Below are 24,834 nucleotides of genomic sequence, written 5' to 3' on the forward strand. Positions count from 1 at the left end.
TGTGCCCCTTCAAAATAGCATACCTGTATCCCTTGGATAAATACTCAGTAGTGCTGGGTATTGCAGGGTAGTTCTATTTTTAATTTTTTGAGGAACCTCCATATTGTTTTTCAGAGTGGCCGCACCAGTTTGCATTCCCACCAGCAGTGCAAAAGAGATTCTCTTTCTCCGTATCCTCTAAGGTCTTTTTTTCTTACTGAAATTTGACATACCTCTAGTATTATTCAGAATAAAAAGAAATAACCCAAGGTGACAGAGGTGCAAATTACTTCCAAGTTAAGTAAAATAACTTAAATCATATTAAGAAGCATGTTTTTCCAATTATGGCTCTGAAATTTGTGCGTTCCCACTCTGTGTGAGGCCATCTGCCATTAGTAACTATTAATAATACTGCTCCCAGGGAACTTCAAGAAAAGTTTTATAACCAATGACACAAGGACCCCTAAGAAAGTTCAGGAACACCCCGCACCATGCGGTCTATCCAGATCAGAACCCCAAGGCAGGGCAGGCAAAGAAGTTAAAAAGATGACTTAATAACCAATTAAAAAAAATTGTGGTGGTATTTTTTACAGTAGTTTTCAATATAGAGAATACCTTTGGGATAAAATGTATTGTTGAGTCCAGAGAAGAGACGGAGACAGAGACCAGCAGGTAAAAGTTACTGCAGGGTTCATATTTGGGCCCAGCCCAGTCTACGGAAGAACTTTCTAACAATCAAAGCTTCTGAGGAGGGCAGCTCTCCAGCCAGAGCTCAGGCTGATGCTGCAGGATCATTTGCCCAGGATGCCAGTAAGCTGGTGGCTGCCTGCAGCAGACAAACGTGGCGTTGAGTAGCATGTAAGCTCTGGGACCCTGTGCTTTCAGATTCACAAAGTTGAGATTTTATTTGATCAAGCAAACAGGACAGGCATGACTACTCGCATCATCCGGATGAGCAATTTGAAGCTCAGAGACATTTACTGAAGGCCCAAAGTCACACAGCTGGAGTGGCAGAACCACGCACCGTCAGTGCTGGGAGCACCGGCTCGTGCACTCAAATACCAAGGCCGATGTACACAGCCAGGATGCCAATAACCCAAAGATCCAGGGAGACAGACCCTTGAGGGGTAAACAGGAAGGAAAAATGGCGACTTCCCCTCAACCTTTGGTGTCTGTGACTGGATTACACTCCGCAGGGAGCTTTCTCTTGTGTCATCTGACACACAGTTTGCCAGGAAAAAAGAGTCGCAGCTGAAGCCACAGTCCAATCCGAAGTTCTGTTTTCTGAGAGGCACTCTGAACTCCCCCAGAGGGCTCAGGGAGACTCCTCCAGGAGGCAGCCCTACTTGTCTTCACTTGGTCTGAGGTTGGGGGTGGGAGCTGCTGAAACAAGAAGGGGCAGACCATGTGTTTCCAGTTGGATGAAGAAAAGCTTGATGCCCCGAGTGAGAACATGAGCCTGCCATAAGGGAAGTAGGAACCTACTGCCTCTGTTTCCAGAAAAAAAGGCTGCTGACAGCTATGAGGCTCCTTAGAAAATTTATGAAGCATTCCTGACCAAACAACAACAACAACAACAACAACAACAACAACAACAACAAAAACAAGCCCAGGAGCAGAGGAGAAGACTAGAGAGGAGGGGTGGTCATCTCCATTCTTGGGTTTCTGGCAGTTTGGCCCCAGACTGTAGTTGTTGTTATTGTTTTTTTTTTTGCTGCTGTTCTGCCAACAAGAGGAATCAGGGCACAGGTGGTGGAGAGAGAGGAAAACAAAATCAGATAAAATAAATCTGGGAGCACTAGATAGATTTCTTTTTCTTCAGAGAACTTCCATGGCTTTAACACTGTATTAGCTGTGGGCTCAACCTGGGTGGCTCAGTCTGTTAAGAGTCTGACTCTTGGTTTCAGCTCAGGTCACAATGTCACGGTTGCGGAGATCGAGCCCCTTATCAGACTCTGCACTGAGCCTCCTTGGGATTCTCTCTCTCCTTGTCTTTCTGCCCCTGCCCTGCTCACTCTCTCTGTATCTCTCTCTCAAAAGAAATAAACAAACATTAAAAAATATAGTGTACTGAGAATTCTGATTTTCCATGATTGGTGATTTCATTCAAGCGAAGTCTAAGAAGAAATAAAAATCATTCGATTAACATTTATTGAGCATGCAGCATGTGACAGGTACTCTCTAGAACATTTTCCACATGTTGGTTCACATCAGCCTCTTGAAGATCATATGAGATGGCTTTTATTATCATTATGCTTATTTTACAGATGAGGAAACAGACACAAAGAAGGTTCCTCAGCCAGTCCCAGGTTTTAGACTAAATTTACTATTGATTAAATAGTAGAGCGGAGATTCAAACTTGAGCAGTCTCACTCAGAGCCCAAGTTACACCGGACTGCAGGACTGTGCTAATAGCCCAGATGAGGGAATTAAATGCTCAAGAAAGGTTATGTAACTTGCCCAAAGTTACACATGAATGAAATTGACCTTAAAACTCTTGTATTCTAGGATGAGGTCGGACAATTGTCCCCTGGCCTAAAAAGAATATCCTGGACTAGTGCTCACAAATCACAACCATTAGCATTTCGTGAAGCTTCTTGAACAAAATGTCTTAGGAAAAATTGATGTAGATGATGAGCCAAACATTTACTGGACATCTACAGTGAGTCAGGCCCTCACCGCATCAGCCATTGTCCTAAATTATGGATCGCTCTCAATCACTTGGGAAACGGTATTTTTATGTCCTTACTCATGGAAAGTAAGCACGATATTTGAGGTCACAGACCCAGTTAACAGTAGAGAAAGATGAATCAGCTCTCCTGAATCAGCCCAGGTCCCTCCACTTCACATTTCAATTTACCTCTTGCAATGGAAAAGAGAGTTCTTGAAACACAATTTCTAAAGCATTTAAACGTGAGTCTTAACACTTTGACCTTAACAGAGGCTGATAAAATTTTTTGAAATGTCCTAGCCTTTAAAAATTAATTAAATGGAGCTCATAAATGGGATAAGCCTGACTCTACAATAATGAGATGTTTTACTCTCCCTCATATAATTTTACTGATGCTTGCCATCACTTTTCATGAAAACAATGTCCTTCTCAAGGAAGCAAGTTGGTTTCTCTAAGGTATGGTTTCCATGTTACCTTCTCATAGACACTGAGGAACCCAAAATCCAGAGACTAAGTAAAATTGGTGGAGGCAAGCCTTTTCAAAAGGAATAGAACAGATTCATTTTTTTAATCAAAATGAGCCTCTGGAGATAGATAGATAGATAGATACATAGATAGATAGATAAGATAGATAATAGGAAGGAAGGAAGGAAGGAAGGAAGGAAGGAAGGAAGGAAGGAAGGAAAAAAGAAAGAAAAATATGGATCACACAAGTAGCTGTTGCTATGGTAGGATCGAACTCAGCCAGTCCTTGGCACTTAAGGAATTACCAATGTCACAGGGATAGTTTCAGTAAAGCTCTGAAGTCAGTCAGCAGCACAAGGAATTCTGTGATGTCAAGACAGTGTAAAACAGCAGTCTGTTTTCAGAAGAATTGGACTTGACCGGAAGCCACCTACTCATGCTAGAATGGCAAGAGATTCACTGGCAGACACCTGGATATTCAGAGATGCCGAGCCTTGGGGTGACCTCGCCATACAGACTGAGATAGAAAATAAGACCTTGTGGGATTCTGTTAAAAGTTCATCAGTGAGAGAAAGTCCCTGCTTTACCTAAATAGCCCTGATACTTTTTGTTGACTATTACTATTAACGGAAGCTCCTCAATTCAATCAAAAGGCATGCTTTCTACAAAGACAGTTTAGCTTATTTCTTAGGTTTTTCCACCAGTCACATTTATAACCTCCAGTGGGAATGGAGCATTAAAGGTCATTACGGTGAGGCACCGGCCAAATCACTGACGATCAATCAGGCACACATTCTCTATGTTCCTTATACACCACTTTGCACCCTCTCAGTCTCCCACATCGAGACCCAATCCTCATCTTCAGTTCTCTCCTGAGATGCTTAAATAAAGGAGAACTTTGAGAAAGCAAGATGTGAGAGAAGAAAATCAGCAATGAAGGGGCAGCCTTCATTTCTCATTCACTTACTAATTCATTGCAGATTGAATAAATGAACCTCTCATTGTAAGATTCCAGGACACTTGTCAGTTTAAGGGACTAATAGTCTATGGGGGTGGGGCAAAAGATTTTGAAGGGTTTCTTTATTAACTTTCTAACATAAAAAGTTCTCTTGGCTGTAGAATTAGCATGTGCATCTTACAGACTTTTATGAGAATTGAGACATTAGGATATTTCAAGAAAGGGTGGAAAAGCACACAAATGATTCCATTAGTAGTAGGCTCAGTACATAACTGGCTGAGCAGTTGTAGCTAGAGCTCAGGTTATTCACCAATTCTCTTGACAGAACTTATTTAAGGATTACCGCAGCCTGATTCACGTATTTTCCTTGATCATTTGAACTAATCATGTATACCTCATTCAGGAAGCTTCAGAGAGATGGTCAGATGATACAAGGAATCAAGAGTGGCAGCTCATCTCTGTGCCACCATGAAGAGTTGATGAGTTTAAAATGAACCACTGTGGGGTCACTAAATTTGGGGATTGCTTTGCTCATGACAATACTGGTTGAGTCTCTGACCTACACCTTAATTTTGTCCAGAAAGCACTTGTAGGAAAACACTTGTGATTTGTATTTGATGTCCAAGATGGACTTTATAGATAAACCACATGTTTATTCACCACACAAGACTCAATCAAGCAACAGAAAATCCCCCATATCAAAAGCCTCTGTATGGTCACCACTGATTCAAAATATTGCAGTGAGGACAGAAGCCAGAGGAGACTGACTCTTGTGAACAAGTTAAACAAGCTGAAGTCATGAATGCACATGAACATATGTAAACACACACACACACACACACACAGTTGCCCTCAGTGGTATTGGGGCTTCACCTGTCTTGCAAGGTACAAATACAGGCAGAGTACAGCAGACTAGAGCAGCCTTTCTACCGCCTTACAGGCAACCCCAAATCCAGCACCCCTAATTCATCCCCTATCACAACACACATTGCCATTGGCCACACAACTGCCATACATGGAAATATGTGCATTACCTGCCTTGACTTTTCCTTTCCCCACCTTCCTTCCTATATCCCCCGTGGTTACTGGTTATAAATCCTAAAATCTGTATCAAATTTTTCCACTTTATCCTACATCCATCCATCTTTATAAGTAACCTGCTAATTCTGGCCACCATAACTTCCTACCTAAATTAGCCTTCTGACTATTCACCTTGCCTCTATTCTAAGAGATTTGTATGTCCAGTTTGCTACACAAGACTTTTGCTGAATTCTGATGCACAGGAACACAAAGAAGCAAACCTGCAGTCTTGCTGTAGTTAGAAAACAATCCACCACAGGTGCCTGGATGGCTCAGTCATTTAAGCTTCTGACTTAGACTCATGTCATGATCTCGTGGTCAGTGAGTCAGAGCCCCATGTCGGGCTCTGTGTTGATAGCTCAGAGCCTGGATTCTGTGGCTCCTTCTCTCTCTGTTCCTTTCCTACTCATGCTCTTTCTCTCTCTCTCAAAAATAAAACAACACTAAAATAGAAAAAAAAAAGAAAGAAAAGGAAAGGAAAGAAAGGAAAAAAGCAACCCACCAGGAGGAGGAGGCAGAGGCCCACTGCAGGGAACTCATGAAGGCCTTAGGAGGCATGGTGAATTGATACCGAGAATCTAAATCATATTTCACCTGGGAGCACATTCCAATATTGGTAAAACCTAGAGTCTGAGAACCAGTCTGGACTGTTGGCAGAAAGCTACAGTTCCATAGTTGATAGATAGACTAGCAGCCATTTCTGCTTTTTTACACTGCTGGAGTGACAAGGTTGGGGGTTTGGTGGACACCAAACCATAACCATTTTCCACCAAAAAAGGAAAGAAAAAAAGGAAGAAAAGGAGGGAAGGAAGGAAAGAAGGAAGGAAGGAAGGAAGGAAGGAAAGGAAAGGAAAGAAGACAAGAGAAGAGTATCGCTTGGAGAGAAGATCAAAGTTATGGGGCGCCTGGATGGCTCAATGGGTTGGGCGTCTGACTTCGGCTCAGGTCATGATCTCACAGTTTGTGGGTTTGAGCCCTGCACTGGGCTCTGTGCTGACAGCTCAGAACCTGGAGCCTGCTTCAGATTCTGTGTCTCCCTCTCTCTCTGCCCCTCCCCCACTCACACTCTGTCTCTCAAAAATAAATAAATGTAAAAAAAAATTTAAAAAAAGATCAAAGCTAAGATGAACATCTGTGAAAAAAAAATAAAATTTAATTTTTAACTGTTTTCTGGGGGTGAAGAAACCAGAGACACCAGGATTTCAGTAGAAAGCCATGGAGAATCACACCATGGCAGCAGGGGCTAGCCAAGAGAGACTGAATCTTACCAACGCTAAAACCCAGACAAAACCAGATCAGTCCCTGATAAGACTAATGTGGTCTGCTCCCCATCCTATGATCCTAACAGAAGAAAAGGGAAACTTCTCTTTTGGAAACAATCATTTGTATTCTCTGAATTATTTTCTATGTTGTTTAGCATATAATAGACGATTGTTAAACATGTGAAGATGGCCAATACAAAGACCTATGATGAAGCCATATAATTAAAATAATATGACATTAACATAAGGAAAAACCAACTAATGGATCAGAATGGAGACACCAGAAAGACACTGATAAATATAAGTCAACACATTTATGGCAAAGATCACTCAATAAAGAAAAAGGGAAACTGATCGTACCAATAAGTAATCCTATGTCAACTGCATGGCCACGGAGAAAAGTCATGGGTATATGTATCTTTACTTTTATGTTATATCACACACAAAAATCTATTCAAGATGCATTATACATCGAAATGTGGAAGATAAAGTATTAGTTTATAAGAAAATATAGGAAAACATTTTTGATGACTTTGATGTAGTCTGGTTTTCTTAAACCAGTCCCTCAAGAGTTCTGAGCAGCAGTAACTATACAGGAATAAATTACAGTCAAGAGGCTCTATACATTAAAAGGCACCCCTAGGATCGTGAAAAGTCAAATCACATATAGGAAAATATATGTATGTATGACAAATGACTCAGCCAGATTTGATATACAACAACAAATATAACAAAAAACAAAAACTTCCAAAAATCAATAAGAAAAAGACAGGAAACAGAATAAAATACAAAAGATTTGAATAAATAATTTGCAAAAAAGAGATATGGACATCCAAATGAACAACAAACTTTAGTAGTAATCATGGAAACACTAAAATCAGTATGTAATCATATTCCATAATCAAAAGATAAAATGAAAAAATGGAAAATATCAAGTGTTGGTATATGTGTAGTAACCAAAACTCTTATTTACTACTGAAGAGAGTATAAATTGGTAGAATTACTTTGTAAAAATATTTAGTAGTATCTACTAAAGCTGGGCACAACTGCCTTCAGCATTGGATATGGGTCCTCATGTTGACCAAATGACAAAGAAGAGAAGATTTATGGAAGGATAACTCATACTAATCTCAAATTATATAACTTCAAATAATTCACAAACAAATACAATATGAAAGAAACTCAAAAACATAATATTGAAAAAAGATGGGTATAAAAAAAGGATGTAGAATTAGATTCCATTTATACAAACTTTATATGAGGTTTAAAGCAAGTAAAATTAACTTATGCTATTTAAAGTCAAAACAGGTTATCCTAAGGGAAGGAACTGACTACTGACTACGGTGGGGCGGCTACGAGTCAAGCCTCTGGGGAGCTGCTAACGTTCTTTTCTTGACTAGAATGCTGGCTCCACAGGTGTGTTCATTTATGAAAATCCTACAAGCAGCACAGTAACAATATGGACACTTTTCAATGTATACTTAAAAAAATTCTTTGGTGGAAAGAAGAGATGGATAGGAGTCATTGGAGAAAAAAATAATTTTTACAAAGTCTGGTAAGAGTTAACTGTCTTCTTTGGGAGCAGCTCTGGGAAAGCTGGTAAGGTTAAAAATCAAGAGATAAGAGTACCTGACTTAGGTACTCTTACATTTATATGTATTTAACAGGTTGGCTGTTGATAATAATGATGTCATTCCCTGTTTCGAATACCATCATATTTCCCAGTGTAACAATAGTGCACTAAGAGAAAATGATAATGGACTTGTCATAATGGATCCCAACAGTGCATTGTTCAGGACACATGCCAAGAAAATGACAAATCATCCATTCCCATCTTGTATAAAAGGAGCAACATAACAAATATCACAACTCCCTCACAACATGCTAGTGAAATTCTACCGTGAATTGATGAGAGAGCAAATGTTTAAGATTCAAGGCAAGTCTGTTTGGGAAGTCAGATTCTTTGGTCTAGTCAGAGACGTGATGCTCAAAAGGAAAAAGGAAATCAAACATGGCATTTAAAGACTGAGTCCCAAATGGCATGGACATAGAGGAGACTAAAAAGGAAGAATGACTCATCACATCCTGTTAAATGCACTAAGAACCACAAGGTGGACTTAGGTCTCATAAAAGGGAGGGGAAAATGGCTCTAGATATCCTTTCCTCTCCCAACAGTCCCTAGCTTGGCAAATCCCTAATCTTGTTTAAGGCTAACTCAAATATCAATTCCTTATACCATCACTCCTTCCCTCTCCCACAGACGATAGTTGACTTCTCACCCATTTTTGTTCTCCCAGGACTTTGCACAATCTTCATTATACTTATTATGCACTTATCACTCTATAAATTGCATTTTTTGTGTCTGCATAGCTGTCTACTTCCTCTACTATGTAATTATGTAACCTCGGGGGCAAAGGCTACATCTTAACAATAGCACAATCACTTAAGATGTTTTAATAGTTTTATTACAAAAGGAATACATACACATGGGGAAAAATCAAAACAGCACAGACAAATATAAAAGGAATGCATAAACAATTCCTCTCCATGATCTAGGCCCGTAGTCAGAAAACTTTTCTTGCAAAGGGCCATATTGGAAGTATTTTAGGTGTTGCAGTGACATACAGTCACTGTCCTGGCTACTCAAATCTGCCGGTGCATCAAAAAACAGCTAAAGATGATATGCAAAAACAAATGAATGTGGTTGTGTTCCAATCAAACTTTACTTTGGAAAACAGGCAGCAAACCAAATTTGTTCCAGGGGACATAGGCTGCCTGCCCCTGTAGTGCGCAATGGTCTCATGTCCCAAATTAACAACTGTTAAAAATTTCTTATAAAATGTGTTGTTAGTTGAGTGTACCCTTCATGCAGCCCTGCTAAACAAAATGCACCTTTTAAAGACAGCAAAAATACACAGTGATTGACCTGTGCTAGTTTCTTCAAAGAGAAAAAAAAAATACTAAGTCACTTTGTTTTTTGCCATAAAGAACAAACGTATGTGGTTAGGTAAGCTACCAACTACCTTTGTTGAGCACCTACAGAGTCAAAAAAGAAAACAAATACATCCAAGACTTCGGGGCCCCCACATCTCCTCAAATGTACAGTTTTCACCAGGAATGAAATTACTAATTCTAACTGTATGCCCAGATGTGCCTATAAAATTAACCCTCTGGACATCTAAATTACAGCATAAGCTCTAACACAGTCTAGGCTTTCGTGGGCTGCCAGAATCTAACCACTAGGGTGAATACTGTTTCAAAAGTAAAACCCATTCCAAGACAAAGGAAAAAAAATCGAAATACCTTTCTCTTTGTAAAGTCAGAAGTCACATGCACACACCTTCAAAAGGGGACTGTGGTGGCTACCGGTTACCCTGTGCCCCACAATCTGGCATATGTGTTGGGACTTTTAGTAGTAAGACATGGTACCTACGAAAAGAAAACTAGAACTTATACCAACACTTAAAAAAAAAAAAAAACAAACAAACTCATGAGTAGGAAAAGTTCTAGTCAATGTAAGATCAAGTTCTACTCTGGAACTTGTCAAAACACTGATGAACTACAAGTTCTACATGGTCACTGGATTTCCTCAGTTTCTCACTCTGCCTCTGATTCTCTCTTTGGTTCTCTTGGTCTCCATGCTTCTGACATAGCCTCTTTGCCCCGCTCCCATTCCCTCTCCCTCCCTTCTGCTCCTCCCTCTCTCTCACTTTGGTTCTATCATAGTCTTTTGGTCTTTCTCTTTCTCTACCTCAGCCCCTCTCTACCTTCTCTTTCTCTCTCCCTTTGTCTGAGGTTGCCTTTGATCTAAACAATTCAATCAGCCACGTTCTTTTCCACAGCCATGTGACACCTTCTAATGACTCACATTCATGGGTAAGGAGTTTCAGGTAGAATATGAATGCCTGACTCACAATGTATACATATGGTTAACGGTGTGCAGTGTAAGTGTGTGTATGTATTTGAATATGTACGTGTAGGTAAACACGTAGATGAATATCAAGATCAAGGGAATGTCTGAGATTTAAATTGAGATACATTTTTTCTTTGTTGGGATTACAGGTCACCAGAATGTCTAGTGTATTGTATACAGTCTTGGTGCAAGTAACTCTGCCTCTTTTCTAATTAAAGAAACTGATGAGGAAAGGCCCAGAATGTCTGCTATCACACAATCAAGAAGAAAAAACACAAAGTGACCTTACCACCTCTTTCATCAAAACTATCTACGGACACTAGTTATTGGAGAGAGATTTTCTGGGGTCAAATTTAGGTTCCTTGAATGAAGCATAATGAAGCGTATAAGGTTCATAATCTTTTCTGTTAAGTTTAAAATATTTTGGGGGGTGCCTGGGTGACTCAGTTGGTTAAACGTCTGACTCCTGATTTTGGCCTAGGTCATGATCACACAGTTTGTGAGTCAGTCCCCTGTTAGGCTCCACACTGATAGCACAGAGCCTTCTAGGAATTCTCTCTCCTGCTCTCTCTGCCCCTACCCCACTCATGCTTTCTCTCTCTGTCTCAAAATAAATAAACTTAAAAAAATTAATTAAAAAAATAAAATATTTTAAGTAACAGAAATAGCATATATTCATAGAAGAAACACCAAAACCCCCACAATTTAAATGATAGTTAAAAAGCCATAATCAATGATAATATTTTAGTCCTATTTTTCCAAATTTTTCTACATTTTATTTCTTTTACAAAAATAGAATTGTATTCAACAAAGTATACTGAGCCTCTATTATGTACCAGATGCCCTGTTATATATTTAAGATATATACACAACAGGCAAAGATTTCTACCTTCATGGAACTTAAAATCCTACTATTTTAAAATTTTATGCTTTTAACTTTTGCTTTGCTGTGTAAATTTGCTAAGACATTAAATACAGGTCTACAATACATTTAATGGCTGTATAATATTTTATTACATTCATGCACAAGGTCATGGGTATTCTTGCTTTTGAGGACCAAGAAAAGTCCAAAAAAAAAAAAAAAAACCAAAATCCAAAATCACCCAGCAAGAATTTAGCAAGCATTTGCTCTCAGTGAATAGGTATAAATGCTGTGAGGGATACATAGAAAAAAGAACAAAAACACTTTTTAAAGATAAGAAAGGGGAGACACATGGGTGGTTCAGTCAACTAAGTGGATGACACTTGATTTGGGGTTAGGTTATGATCTCATGGCTGTGAGCTCGAGCCCCATGTCAAGCTCCACACTAGGTATGGAGCCTGCTTAAGATCCCCTCTCTCTCTCTCTCTCTCTTTCTCTCTCTTCCTCCCTCCCTCCCTCCCTCCCTCTGTCTCTCCCTTGCTGGCATGCATGTGGGCACTCTTTCTCTCTAAAAAAAAAAAAAAAAAAAAAAAGAGAGAGATGACCTCAGTGCTCTAAGATGTGAAAATGGACAAAGGAGACAGCATAATTACAGATGAGAGATAATATATATTACATATCTGCTAAGTGGACATTGTGGACATTAGATATACTATGATGAGTGTTATTAATTGAATGACAGTAACAACAATAAATAATAATAATAATAATAATAATAATAGATCTAATGTTTATTACTATGTGCCAGGTACTGTGTTAAGGGCTATATGTTCACCAACCCATTTACAACTGTAACAACCCTTTAAGAGGGGTTAAGAAGAGCCCTTTAAGAAGAATATTTTTACATATGAGGAAATAGAGGCATAGAGTAAGTTATTTTCATGAAGTCACAGAGCTAATAAATGATAAAGCGGTATTTCAAACCCAAGAAGCCTTTTCCAAAGTCTTTGCTACTGATCAATATGTTATAGTGAAAAGAGTACACCGTATTTTAGCCTTAGAACACAAGTCTTGTTTATGTGGATAACCAAGAAAGATGGTACCAAGATGGTCCCACTACAAAATGGGAATGTTAACTACAAAATTACAAAACTACAAAATGAAGTATTTGTTTCAACAGTAGAAAAACTGCTTCCCAGGGAAAAATATCGTCTTTCTTCTTTCTGACACCTTATGTGTACATTATCATCTGTCCACCAGCCTGTTTCAGAGGGTCTTACCCCACTGTATTCAGATTCCTTTGAGAAGTTATTGAAAGCTGTGGACCTCAATTCTTTCCAGAAAAAAAAAAGTACACACAATGTGTAGGCAAGCTCAGAAAGTTCATGGAAGCCTACAGAAGAATCCTCTAGGGAAATGTTTTTCAAACTTTAGTGTTAATAAGAATCATTTGGAGGTTATTAAAACATAAATATCCTTGCTCACTCCCCTACACCCATCAACAGAATGAACACTAATTCTACAGGCAAAATTTACTTAAAACACCACGGATTATTTAAATGTGGGGCCTGAGGACCATCCCTGAATGTAGTTTTGGTTGCCAGTTGGAGAACCCAAGGTTGCCCAGTTCAATATCCCTCCACCTACCCAGCAACATGAAGGGCAGGACGAGTACCGAGTAGAGCAGCGTTTCCAAACCAGAGTGACAAAAGTGCCTTGATTCTAATCTAGAGAGTGTGGGAAGTGAAGAGTTAAACAGAAGACCTTTGACCTTTCAAACAGGCAAGCCCTGGGTCAGATGACCCATGAGTTTGGGTTCCCATGTCCTCTCTCATCGTAATTAGGGAAGATGCCTAGAACCATCAAGCCTTCAGCTATCGGGAAGCCTTCAGCTATTGGGCACAGCATGACTGGCCAATTACCTGATGACACGTCTCAGTAGCCTCATGTTGAAGTGAGTGTCCATGTTGCCCATGATGTCTCTCTAGGGTCAGCAGCCAGCAGGAAGAATCAAACGCCATCTTCCACGTATTCATTCTTCCTGGAGAGCAAGCTGGAGATGGTATGTTGGTGTCGCTACATGTGGCATGCATAGGAATGGGTGGACATCATGAAAAGAAGAAAAAGAGGTCAACAACCTGAGAACAGACTAATGTGGAAAGGAACACAAGTAGATTTTTCTCTTCATGCCAAGGGTCCTCCTTACCATCACTTGAACTGACTCATGAATTCCCTAAGAAACTTCAAAATGAACCCATAAAAAAGGGCAGTGTGACAGAGGAAAGAACTCTGGAGTCAAAGTCAGAACAAAACTCGAATCCCTGGTTTACCACCTTTCAGCTAGGTAATTTGTGGCAGCTTTCTCTTGAAGACCCAGCAGGGACTGGACTTGGGTCCTCTCAACTCTGACCCTGAAATTCAGCATTTGTTGGTAGCTGAAACCCTATGCCTCCTGAGAAGCATACTTTGTAGAAATATGGAAGAAGGATGCTTACCACAGAAGGAACTCAACCAGGAAGACTGGTGAAGACTGAACCAAACCAGTCTGTGCCAAGGTGGACCCCAGTGCTGACCTGACCTTTCACCAACTTTCTTCCTCATTATAACACTAAAAAATCACACCCAAACGTGGAGATTTAACAAGATTTAACAAGACATGCAGTGCATGATGAAGCATGTCCTGCCCACTGCACCTGTATGCCAACCTCCTGTATCTCTCCCCACTCTACATGCTTGGATGTCAATTCTTTCCCACCAGCCTCTAGCAACTTTCCTTAGCCTCTGCTCTGAGAGCCAGCCTGAAGGATCCTCTCCTTTGTTCTGTCACCCTTGTGCCTGAGCACAAGCCCCAATAAAAGCCTTGCCTGGAACTCCCATTTATTCTGTACTAACACTACAAGGAGTTCGGTAGTTCTGTAGTAACTCCCAAGGAGCCCAGTCAGTAACACTCTGAGCCTCACTTTCCACAATGGTAGAACGGGGATAATACCTATTTCACAGGGTTGTTGTAAGGATTAAATTAAATAACAGTGATGTTCTGCAATGTGCTCAAAAGACATGGTGACTTTTACTACCATTGTTAAAAGTCAGTTTCTGTTATGTCATGTAAACAGCGTATCTGGGTGGAACAGAGTTGCTCTCATGTTCAACAAACTCCCCCTTGGCCTTGTCTCCAACAGCCAGCCTCAATCAGATACAAGAAAAGCCAAAGAAGCCATTGATGTCTGATGTACAATTGTCAGCATAAAAAGCATAAAAAATAACACTTGTATCATCAGGCAATTGCACCTGACTTGAAGTAAATCTTATTGGCACCTTGTCTGGTCACTTTCTAAAGGCTAATGATGACCCCTCAATCACTCTCAACCACCTAACTTGCTCTAAAGCCCAGCACATATCACTTTTATCTGTTCTCCTGGACTCCAGGAACCCTGTGCCCACTGGTGGTCCCCAATGGGCAGGAATGCAGGCTTCAGGCAAAACATAGCTCACTCCTTAACCTATGGCAAAAAAGCCTGAGCAAGCCCAGGTATCCATGGAATTCTGTGTCCTACATTCTAGCCCCTCTTCTTCCAACACCTGGCATGTAAATCTCTCTGCTCAACCAGCCATCCCTTAGCTTCATTTCCCACAACGTGTAGGCAATAATACCTGTCCTTCTCATCTCTGAGGACTATGATGATAATAAACTGAAGTATATGACAAAATTCTTCCAGAGCGAAGCATTTTGAACAGTAAAAAGGCACATTACTGATATAAGGTAGTATAAACATACTCAGTAGATCTCAGCAGAAACAGAGACATGACAGCTTTGATGTACATGTAAAAGTACAGGTAGGATTTCCTACAAGAGTATTCAGGTCCTCTTATTCCCACCCGGATTTTAGAGTAAGCCCTATTCTTTCAGTATAACCTCATGTAGTAAGATTTCACCTTTGTTTCTTGCCAAGCTTCAACTATTGCCTCTGTAGGGGCCAACAGCCAGCTGCTCCCAAATGTGCTACATTGACATATTGATTATTTTAACTAAAAGTTATCTGAGAGACAACCAGGGTTAAAAGTGCACTCTGATTGCCACCACCCCCCGCCCCAACACCTGCATTTGTCTCCAGAAAGCAAGAAATCTCCAATGTGAATGGGAGGTAAAGACAATCTCTATCACCAGAGATAGGAAATTTGAGCCAAGGAGGTTTGAAACACAACCCTTGTTACTTTTTTACTATTTTACCATCCCAGTCCAAATTCTGTTTAGAATTCTTTACTAACTGCAGCTCCCATAGTTACATTTCTTTTCCTGTTACTTCCTCACAGATTTATTGTCACTTTGTTGAGAAAGTATAAAAACTGTCTGCCCCAGTCATTTCTTGAAGTCTCAATATCATTACTGTGCCTCTGTGTGCACTGTGTTATTTTTTTTTTTATCCTGTTAATCTGCCTCATGTCAATTTAATTCCTAAACCAATTGGAAGCACGTTGGAGGAAAGAAGGAAACTTCTTCTTCTACACACGCACCTGATCTGAGTGGAGTGTGCACTCTGCAGTGGCCATCATCTTCCAAGGAGTCTGGTCCCTCCTCACTGGCCACAGCTCTTCCAGGCCATCACCTCCGGCCATCGCAGGGATGACATGTGGCCAGTTTGCCTTTGGAGACACACGTGCATTCTTCATACTTTTGAGAGGTATGGGACAATAGTCAACATACACAGAGAGGAAAGTCATGGAATTTGTATATACATTTAAAGACATAAAGCAAAGTGGCAGTTGGGTAGCCTGGCTCAGGATGTCTCTGACAGAGTTTACTAAATACAACAGTCTCTGTTTTGAAAACTGTATTTGAGGAAAAAGTCAGGATAAAAAAAAAAGCAATGATATTCAAGATGAGATGTAAATGTGCAAATAAGGGCAATCGTATCTCCAAGGGACGGCATGGGTTTGTTTCTGTTTTTATTTTTGCTTTGGGGGAGACCGATTTTCAATTTCTCATTAGGCATGCAATATACCCATATTCATTCAAAACTGGTATTGTAGATTAAGGAATTTTAATCTGTCCTCTCCACATTTGCTCCTCAGTTCTTTTGCCTATCCCGAGCTATGGCTCTCTCACAACTCCCGTTTTAAAGTTCTCACTACTACTCATGATCCAATTTAAGTATCACCCTTGTCACAAGCCATCATAACCACCCCAGCCAGAAGGCCCCCGTCTCACCTTTACTTCCCTAGCAGTCCTGCCATCAGATGACCTGCTTCTTCTACAGTCTCGTATAAAGGTTCATGACTTTCTACACCATCTCACACACACTTCTTTATCGGTATCCTGAACATACCAGGTGCTCAGCAAATACCTGTAGAATGAAAAGTTAATAAGACTATTTGCATAATGTTGTTAGTGTTGTCCCTGGCCCATAGTATTCCTTACATGTTAGCCATTACTGATACAAATAAGAAAACATTCTAAATACTTTTGTGCCTAATTCTACGGTTTTGTGTCCAATTCTATTCTATTCTATTCATATATTTTTTTTAAGATAAAGATGTGAATCATCCCCAGGGTCAATTTTTTAAAAAAAGCTTTTATTTAAATTCCAGTTAGTTCACAGACAGTGTAATGTTAGTTTCAGGTATACAATATAGTGATTCATCACTTCCATACAATACCTGGTGCTCAGCCTTAATCCCCATCACCCATTTAACACATCCTCCAACCCACCTCCCCTATAGTCAATATTTAATGATATAGAAGGTACAAGCAAATTCCAAAAAGAAGCTTAATTCCTATTCTCAGATTATGCGTTTTGTAGCTAAAGAGTGCATGCTTGCCAACACAAAAGTGATATAAAACAAACTAGTATGTCTTTATGTCTTACTAGGAAAACTAGTACCTGATTTAAATAGTGGGTTTCAAATTTTAGGAATTTCTGTACACATATATGTATGTGAATAAAAGGGAGATAGGTATTTCCTATCATGTGAAATAGAAGGTTTGCTCACTGTCAAGGACACAGATCAATGTATCATCCTTGTTTCCCCAAAACTTTACTCACAAGTACAAAGAGCTCAATACCCTCAAATGGAAGACACTAAAACATTGCCTCTGACCTGGATGGAGCTCCAGAGAAAAAGCTGACTATGTGTCATCAGAAAGCAGAAAGCACATAGTCTAGATTCCTAGAGAGGAGATTCAAACCGGTCCATCTGCCTCCACATCTTATACTTTCTTCCTCTACAGCGTCTTGCTTTCCATGTCACAATGCACTAGCCTTCATAATTAGGGCCAGAGCCTGATCAGAAAAGAAAAACTATAACTTTGTTAAAGAAAGTCAATTCTACTAAAATTTAAAATGTCAACTGAAAAAAAAAAAAAAAAACCTTATACAAATGATCACCAAACCTGGTTTTCACAGCCAATGTCCAGCTAAAATCAGATTTCTTGTTGATTCAGAAATGAATGAACTAAGACTAGAACTCAAAATTTTCCTATGAACTTGTGCTCAGTGAATCACTCAAGTGTTGACTTTTAAGGCTCTCTGAAGACGAAGAAAGGGGCGCCTGGGTGGTTTAGTCTGTTGAGTGTTCGCCTCTTGGTTTCGGCTCAGGTCACAATCTCAGGGTTTGTTGGTTTGAGCCCCATGTCAGCCTGTTTGGGATTCTCTTACTTCCCTTTATCTCTGCCCCACCTCTCCTTGCTTGGTTTGTCTCTCAAAATAAATTAAAAAATAAACTTTAAAGATGAAGAGGACAGTATGAGAACAATGTAATCACTACTGGAACTAAGGAATGAAATTTGCCAGGTATGTATTAAAAGCATTCCTTTTTCTCAAGATGGAGCATCCATAACCAGGATGTGCCTCTTCCTGAACTCCTCTGAAGTTAATTCATGACGCATAATTTTACAAACAGATCTTAACAGCCTCGGATTTTTATGGCCTACATTAAAATCCACAAGGCAGGCATTAATTTGGGAGTCAGATCAAAAAAATTTCCAAATTGTGCTCTGTCCCTGACACTCACGTAAGAGCCTGAACACGTGACTTATTCTTTCTGAACCATGGTTTCCTAGTTGCTGTAACATAAGTGATCATTTAAGCCTCACAAAATTTGTGAATTTTTTTTTAAATGACGAATATAATGCATTTTCAAACAAAATACTGTCCTGGTTTAATTGCCAAGGCTGTGTTGATACATGTCAGGTCTAAAAACTGCTGAAGGAGAAGACATACATGTCAAAAAACCAGATGGTCATGCAATTTGATAAATGCAACATTAATATCATCATAATGGCATAAGTTATGTATGCAGAGGACTGTCTGAGCAAAGTTGCCAGTGAGAAAGAGATGGGGGTAAGAAACTGAAACATACACTTATATTCAGCATAAAAATGTGAGGAAAAGATATTAACGCTTACCACATACTTACCAAGAATTTCATCGGGATTAATGAACTAGTACTAGTTAGCATTTTGAAACTCGGTGGAACAAAGAATAATACACACAACACACCCCACCAGGCAGTGAACAGAATCATATAAAGTTAGATCATGTATAAAATAAGTTGTGTAGAAGCAATACGTTCCTGCTCCTGACAAATGATCTGTTCGGCATCTTGCATGCTACACTATTCCCTCATTTGGTCCAAATCTTGCCATGGTTCTCATCAAAAAAGTCTTGCCTGTATGCCAAAGCTGCAAATGTCAATACCTGAATTTAAATAATGGCTCAAAATCTTGAAAATTCCTCTGAACTCACTCTCTCAGTCCCTCTCTCTCTGTCTCATACGTGCACACACACACAGACACACACATATACATAATAAAGAAAGGACTGATCACGTGCAAGGCAAAAGGTACATCCTCAAATGGCTGTCCCAAGAGCATCAGCAAAGTGCACAGAAAGTAGACAGGAAGAAGAGGAAAAGGAGGTAAGAAAACCATTCCGAATTTTTGGAAAGTTATGTGGGCAGTCTATAATCAGCATACCTTTGATTCAGGTGTTAGTATAACCATTAGTCTTTCTACGGCTTTTAGCTAAAGATCGGAAAGAGACAGATCCAGAGGATGTGTGACACCTATGCCCCACTTCTTTCTGGGGGGAGGAAATCAAAGTGGCAAATCATGACCTTCTGATTTTGTTTTCATATTTGGGGTTGATGAACTGTTGTTCCCTTTAATGATCTGAGAGAAAGAAAAGTGTTGGAAGTAGCAGCGACACACGTGTTTAGGACTTGACAACAACAATGCCCTTTCATGTGCCTCAAGATGTGTCATTCTGTCGATTAATCCTGATTGGCACTGACCTTGCTTTACAGATGAGAAATCGAAAGTCAGATTTATGTCAATTTGCCCAAGGTACGTGACAAATAAATAGGGCTAGAATTCAAATCTCCCCTCTGTTTTTCATTTCACCAAGTTGCCTCCATTTGAGAGGTTACTTCTGATTCTACGCACTCCAATTCACAAAAATAGTAAGTTTATCTCCCCCAAGATGCTGAAACAGATATATCTGGCTAGATGAAACTGATTATTACCTCTGCTCCTGAGGACAGAGAGAGAGAGAGAGAGAGAGAGAGAGAGTGAGAGAGCGAGCGCGAAGGTATGGGGTGTGTGGGGGGTTAAGATTAAGAAATGACAGACTTCAATCAAGAGAAAGCTCACAAGTTAGCAGACTTTGAGTGCTCAAACATTGACAGCCACCATACCTATTACTACAATAAGTAACCTTAGTAGACTTCCTTCCTGCACATAACCCATCCAAGATTTGAAAAACATTGTCCCTATATGACTTGTAATCATCTGCATCTGACCATGCTTGCAACACACACACACACACACACACACACACACACACACACACAAACACACACACACAGGCAATACATCTTAGTAAGTCCTTAAATACACAAGTATCTGGTTTGCCAAAGATGCATTTTCCCCTCTCTCATTCTGTTTGAAATCTTTCAGGACGAGGTAAGGGATAATTTGCAGCTTGGATAACAATATGTATTTCTAGACCAAAGTTCTTTACTTCGTATTGGATGTGTTTGAAACTTCCCCTTTACAGCCAGAAATTCTGAGTTAACTACTTGAAGAAGGAAGAAAGTTTTTAAAATTTCAAATTTAAGCAGAATGAATAATTTTAGTGGTAATGATACTAAGGATGTGCGATTGTTAAAGGCAGGGAGAGCAAAGGTCTCCAGGAGCTCCATGGAAATTATCTCTGCTGCAACTGTTGAAGTAAACGTGTATATGAACAACATATGAACCAGAACCTGTGTCCTCAAGGCTAGACACTAGGGTATTCTGGATGCTCTCAGGACAGGGCTATGAAATACTAAATGTTGTTACTGTGATGTGCATCAATACATTTAAAAAAAAATGTTTAACGTTTATTTTTTGAAAGAGAAGAGGGTGTGAGCCAGGGAGGGGCAGAGAGAGAGAGAGAATCCCATGCAGGGAGAATCCCAGCAGGCTCCATGCTGCCAGCACAGAACCCAATGTGGGGCTTGAACTCATGAACCATGAGATCATAATCTGAGCGGAAATCAAGAGTGGGACGCTTAACCAACTGAGGCCCCTGCATCAGTACATTCTAAACCCATGTCCCACAGAATTCCTAATGAACAGAAAAATCTGTTCAATACTTGTAAGATTCAGAAAAATCTTACAATACTCGAAACTTCCATCTCAGAAGCTCGCAATGTGCCTAACTAAAGTACCAAGTCTCTGGGAAGGCTTCTGGCAGTTATTCTACAAATGAAAACACAGTAGTAGGTGCTAACCAGGATAATCTGTGCATATTTCAAAGAGCAATCTCTCTGTTTCCTGATTAAATCCACCACTCACTTATGTTTATTTTTGGTGTGCCCTTGTTCCTAATGTTCTCAATGTCTGCTTGATGGTAGCCTAGAAAACTTTCACACACTTTGTTAATGGTCTTCAATCTTAAACACCAAAGCTGTTGTTTTCTCTGCCCACGAGTTTCCAGGTTCACTTTAAATCGACAGCTCTGACACTGAGGAGTGGCAGATTTCTTCCCCAAATTCTAAAACGTCCTCTGACATGGCCAAAAGTCACTGGCTTTCATCCCAAGCCCACCACACATACTGTCCCCAGTGTCAGCCTCCTGTGATCTATGGATCCCTTCACCTCATAAAGAAGGGTCAATCCTTTATGTATGCTCTTCACCAAAGGAGGGCACACAGTGGGGGAGGACAGGGGGCTGCTGTCACTGGTGTACTGATGTTTCTAGGACTGGAGCACACTGGAAAACAATCAACCATTCTCCAGCTGCAAAAGCCCCAGCTCTAAACATACACACACACACACACACACACACACACACACACACACACACACGCGCGCGCGCGCGCTCTTAGAAGGTCGTGCAGACTCTCTCTGTAACTTACATCTATCTCCTGAATGCCCAGAGGGAGGGACTGCACCAAAGGACAAAGCCTGTCACTGCAGTTCTCCACTCTCAATTCCCTTACTAATAATTCATCTTGGACTTACTGGACCCATGAGTAAGTTTGCAGCAAGTACAAGGGAAATCCTTCCTGAGAATGTCAGACTGCCCTAAAAGTTAACCCTCTCACCCCCACATCCCAGGCACTTAATAACAAATCCACTCTTTGTCTGGGCTTCAGACCATGGTGACAGAGTGTAGGATTTACCTGCTAACTCAGAAGTTTCTTGCAGGGTTAGGGCTTGGAGAAGATCGAGGGCCCGGGGGAATGGAAACATTTTGGAGGTGATACAGCTCCTGGCAGGAGTCCGGCAGTGGTTTCTTTCTGCACAGTTCCCAAGTCAGAAGCCTAATAGGCCCCTCCCCACCCGACGCACCAATACACTTTAGCGCTTACCCCCCTCACCCCTCACCTCTCCGATCGCGCCTCGCCGCCACTTCGGGACTAAAGACGCGGTGGTGGTCACCCAGGTGGAGTGGCCTTTGTGTGCGGACACCCGGTCACCGCCAACGTGCGGATCGTCAGCTCAGCTCCTCCAGCCCCGCAGCCCGTAGCTCTCGGTTACTCTAGCAGAAGAGTTCCAGGGTCCCGCTGAGCAAAGTCCCCCGGGGCTTTCTCGGCAGCTGGACTCCGGCTCCCCGCGCAAAGCCAGCCACTCTCCAGGAGGGGAGGGAGTGGCCGCAGCCCGGCCTCGCGGCTTTGGGCGAGGGCGTCTCCCGGGCGGGGCCCTGGGACCACGGGACACCTCCGGTGCCGCCGCCGCAGGAGCCCTGGGCGCCGAGGACCCACAGCCCCGCGCCGGCGAGGAGCGCGCTCCCTGGGCGGGGGAGCCGCCGCCGGCGCCCACTTTCCCCGTCGCGGGAGCGGAGAGCAGCGGAGAGCGGGCCGGAGCGGAGGCGGCGGCGCAGGGCCCTCCGCCGGCCGGCCGTGGGGGGCGGGCGCTCAGCACCCCAACTGCGTCCGAGTTGGGCCGCGGAGGGGGCGGGCGGAGGCGGCGCCGGGCGGGGCTCTCCGCTGGCCGGCCGGGGGGCGGGTCGGGCGCTCAGGACCCGGACTGCGTCCGAGTTGGGCCGAGGAGGGGGCGGGCGGGGGCGGAGGCGGCGTCGCGCGTTGAATCCCGCGCGCCACGTGGGCGGGAGCCCGAGTCTGGCGACCCCGGCAGGCGCGGTTCCTGAGTGGCGGGGACTCCAAGTCCGCGCCCTGCTCTCCCCACGGCTGGGAGCGGGCTGGGAGCGCCTGGGACCCTCCCCTCCTGCTCTCCGCCTCTCCCTTTGTTCCCCTTGTGTCCTCTCCTCCTGGAGTCCAGATTTCCTCTGCAGCCAGGACTCTTGCCAGCGTCTTTGGCTGGAGAGGGATTGAGGGATTCCTTGTCTTTCCCTTTAGTCTCTGTCAGTTGGAACCTTGATCTAACCCAGAGCACAGGCAATGTATCTTGGCCTGGGACGGTCGCCAGAGGGACAGTAGAGGGAATGGTGTGCGGTTGTATGTGTGACGATAGATAGATAGATATTCCATCATCTATCTCTCCAATGGTGGTATGTGTATCTAGAGGTTTCTCCATCACTCGCCATGCTTTGCTCCCTTTTCGTGATCTTCTATAGCATTCATTCTAAACCCAGTCTTTTTGCATAACTCATTTGAAAGAGCACTTTGCTACTAGCCATGTTCTAAATGTTTTGTGAACATACCCTTCCACCTTCTTTAGGACAAGATAAAGTCCTGGGTGAAACAAAAAAGGAGCTCAGACTGTGGGCGTGGGACCATTTTGGCTTTTGCAAACTATTACAGTCCCGTGGCTTAGCACAAAATCCAAGATTTAATAGGAAATCAGGAATATACTAGAGACATGTATTGATTGCACCTGTTATAATAGTTGAGTAGGTTCACCGGTTCCTTGTATCAGTCTTTACCCTTCTAGTAAGAGACAAGCCTTCTGAAATCTTGGGATAAATTTTCATACAATTTGCAGCCTTATATTTGTTTATAAATCTGCCACTAATTTGCTGTGAGATCTCAGGAGTCATCAGCTTGGTTGCTTAAACTTGAAAATGAAAGGGTTGCAAATGGAGAACATTCCACAAAATAAAGGACCAATAGAATTAAAAATGTCATCATCCGGAAGGACAAAGAAATTGAAGAACTTCCCCCAGTTAAAGGAAATTTAGGAGACAAGAAAACAAATGGCACGATCCTGGATTAGTTCCTAGACCAGGAAAAGGACATTAGTGAATCAACTGGCAAAATTGGAATCAGGTCTACCAATCACTTGACAGTATTAAATCACATTTAATTTCCCAGTTTTGAAATTGTACTATGGTTGTATGTTTTTTATTTGTGGAAGCTGAATAAAAAGTATACAATAATTTTACTTTTGCCACTTTTTGTAGTCTGGTACTATTTTCAAATGAAAGTGGAAAAAATGGTCTTAAAAAATATGACGAAATGATTAGATTAAATGACCTTTAAAACCTTTTGGAGACCAGAATTCTTCCACTGTGGGAGTATAATATAATAGCTTCCAAACCAGCTCTCATGCTGCTGCTGTTATAAAGTTCAAATGGAGATTTTAGGGAGGAAAAAATGACTTCGGAAATTGCAAAGTATTTTTTAAATTCTAAAACTTTTCAAATTGACAGTTTATTTTTAGAAGGGTGAAATGCCTTCAGATTCCTGCACAGCCTTCACAAAAGTAATAACACTCCTGTATGCACATGTAAGCACCTAATATTCAAAAAGTAAGTGTCAGAAAGGTAATAGCCACAAAAATAAAATAGTAAAAACATCTTTTAAATATGTACTTTGTTTCCTTTGCGGTAACTTCATTGAAAAATATGGTGGGACCACTTTAAAGAAAACAGGGGAACCATTACTTAATAATCAAACCTTTTTTTTTTTACTTCTGTAAGATGTGTTTTTGGAAGAATCTTTTTTTTTTAATGTTTATTTATTTTTGAGAGAGAAAGAGCATACATGGGGGAGGGGCAGAGAGAGAGCAAGACCCTGAATCCAAAGCAGGCTCCAGGTTCTGAGCTGTCAGCACAGAGCCCCAGCTGGAGGTGGAACCCATAAACCAGGAGGACATCATGACCTGAACCAAAGTCAGATGCTTAATCCACTAAGCCACCCAGGTGTCCCTGGAAGAATCTTCAGATTTACTCTTTAGATTAATCTAATATGAGCAAATGT

The 24,834-nt window shown here is 41.4% G+C and overlaps 1 protein-coding gene across 1 annotated transcript; it reads right to left on the reverse strand.

Annotated features, from left to right (window-relative positions):
• Window positions 1-713: 713 nt before the first annotated feature.
• Window positions 714-24,182, reverse strand: LOC109272878 (translation initiation factor IF-2-like). The gene is made up of 6 exons (XM_053910127.1): window positions 24,118-24,182; window positions 22,061-22,992; window positions 16,397-16,532; window positions 15,703-15,859; window positions 13,113-13,328; window positions 714-2,096 (listed from the first exon to the last, which is right to left on the reverse strand). Exons 1-2 carry the CDS (start codon window positions 24,180-24,182, stop codon window positions 22,215-22,217), a joined length of 843 nt encoding a protein of 280 aa, XP_053766102.1. The 3' UTR covers window positions 714-2,096; window positions 13,113-13,328; window positions 15,703-15,859; window positions 16,397-16,532; window positions 22,061-22,214.
• Between the last annotated feature and the right edge of the window lie 652 nt (window positions 24,183-24,834).

The sequence above is a fragment of the Panthera pardus genome, unplaced genomic scaffold (assembly GCF_024362965.1).
Source record: "Panthera pardus isolate Hobbes unplaced genomic scaffold, ASM2436296v1 HiC_scaffold_22, whole genome shotgun sequence".
Taxonomy (NCBI): domain Eukaryota; kingdom Metazoa; phylum Chordata; class Mammalia; order Carnivora; family Felidae; genus Panthera; species Panthera pardus.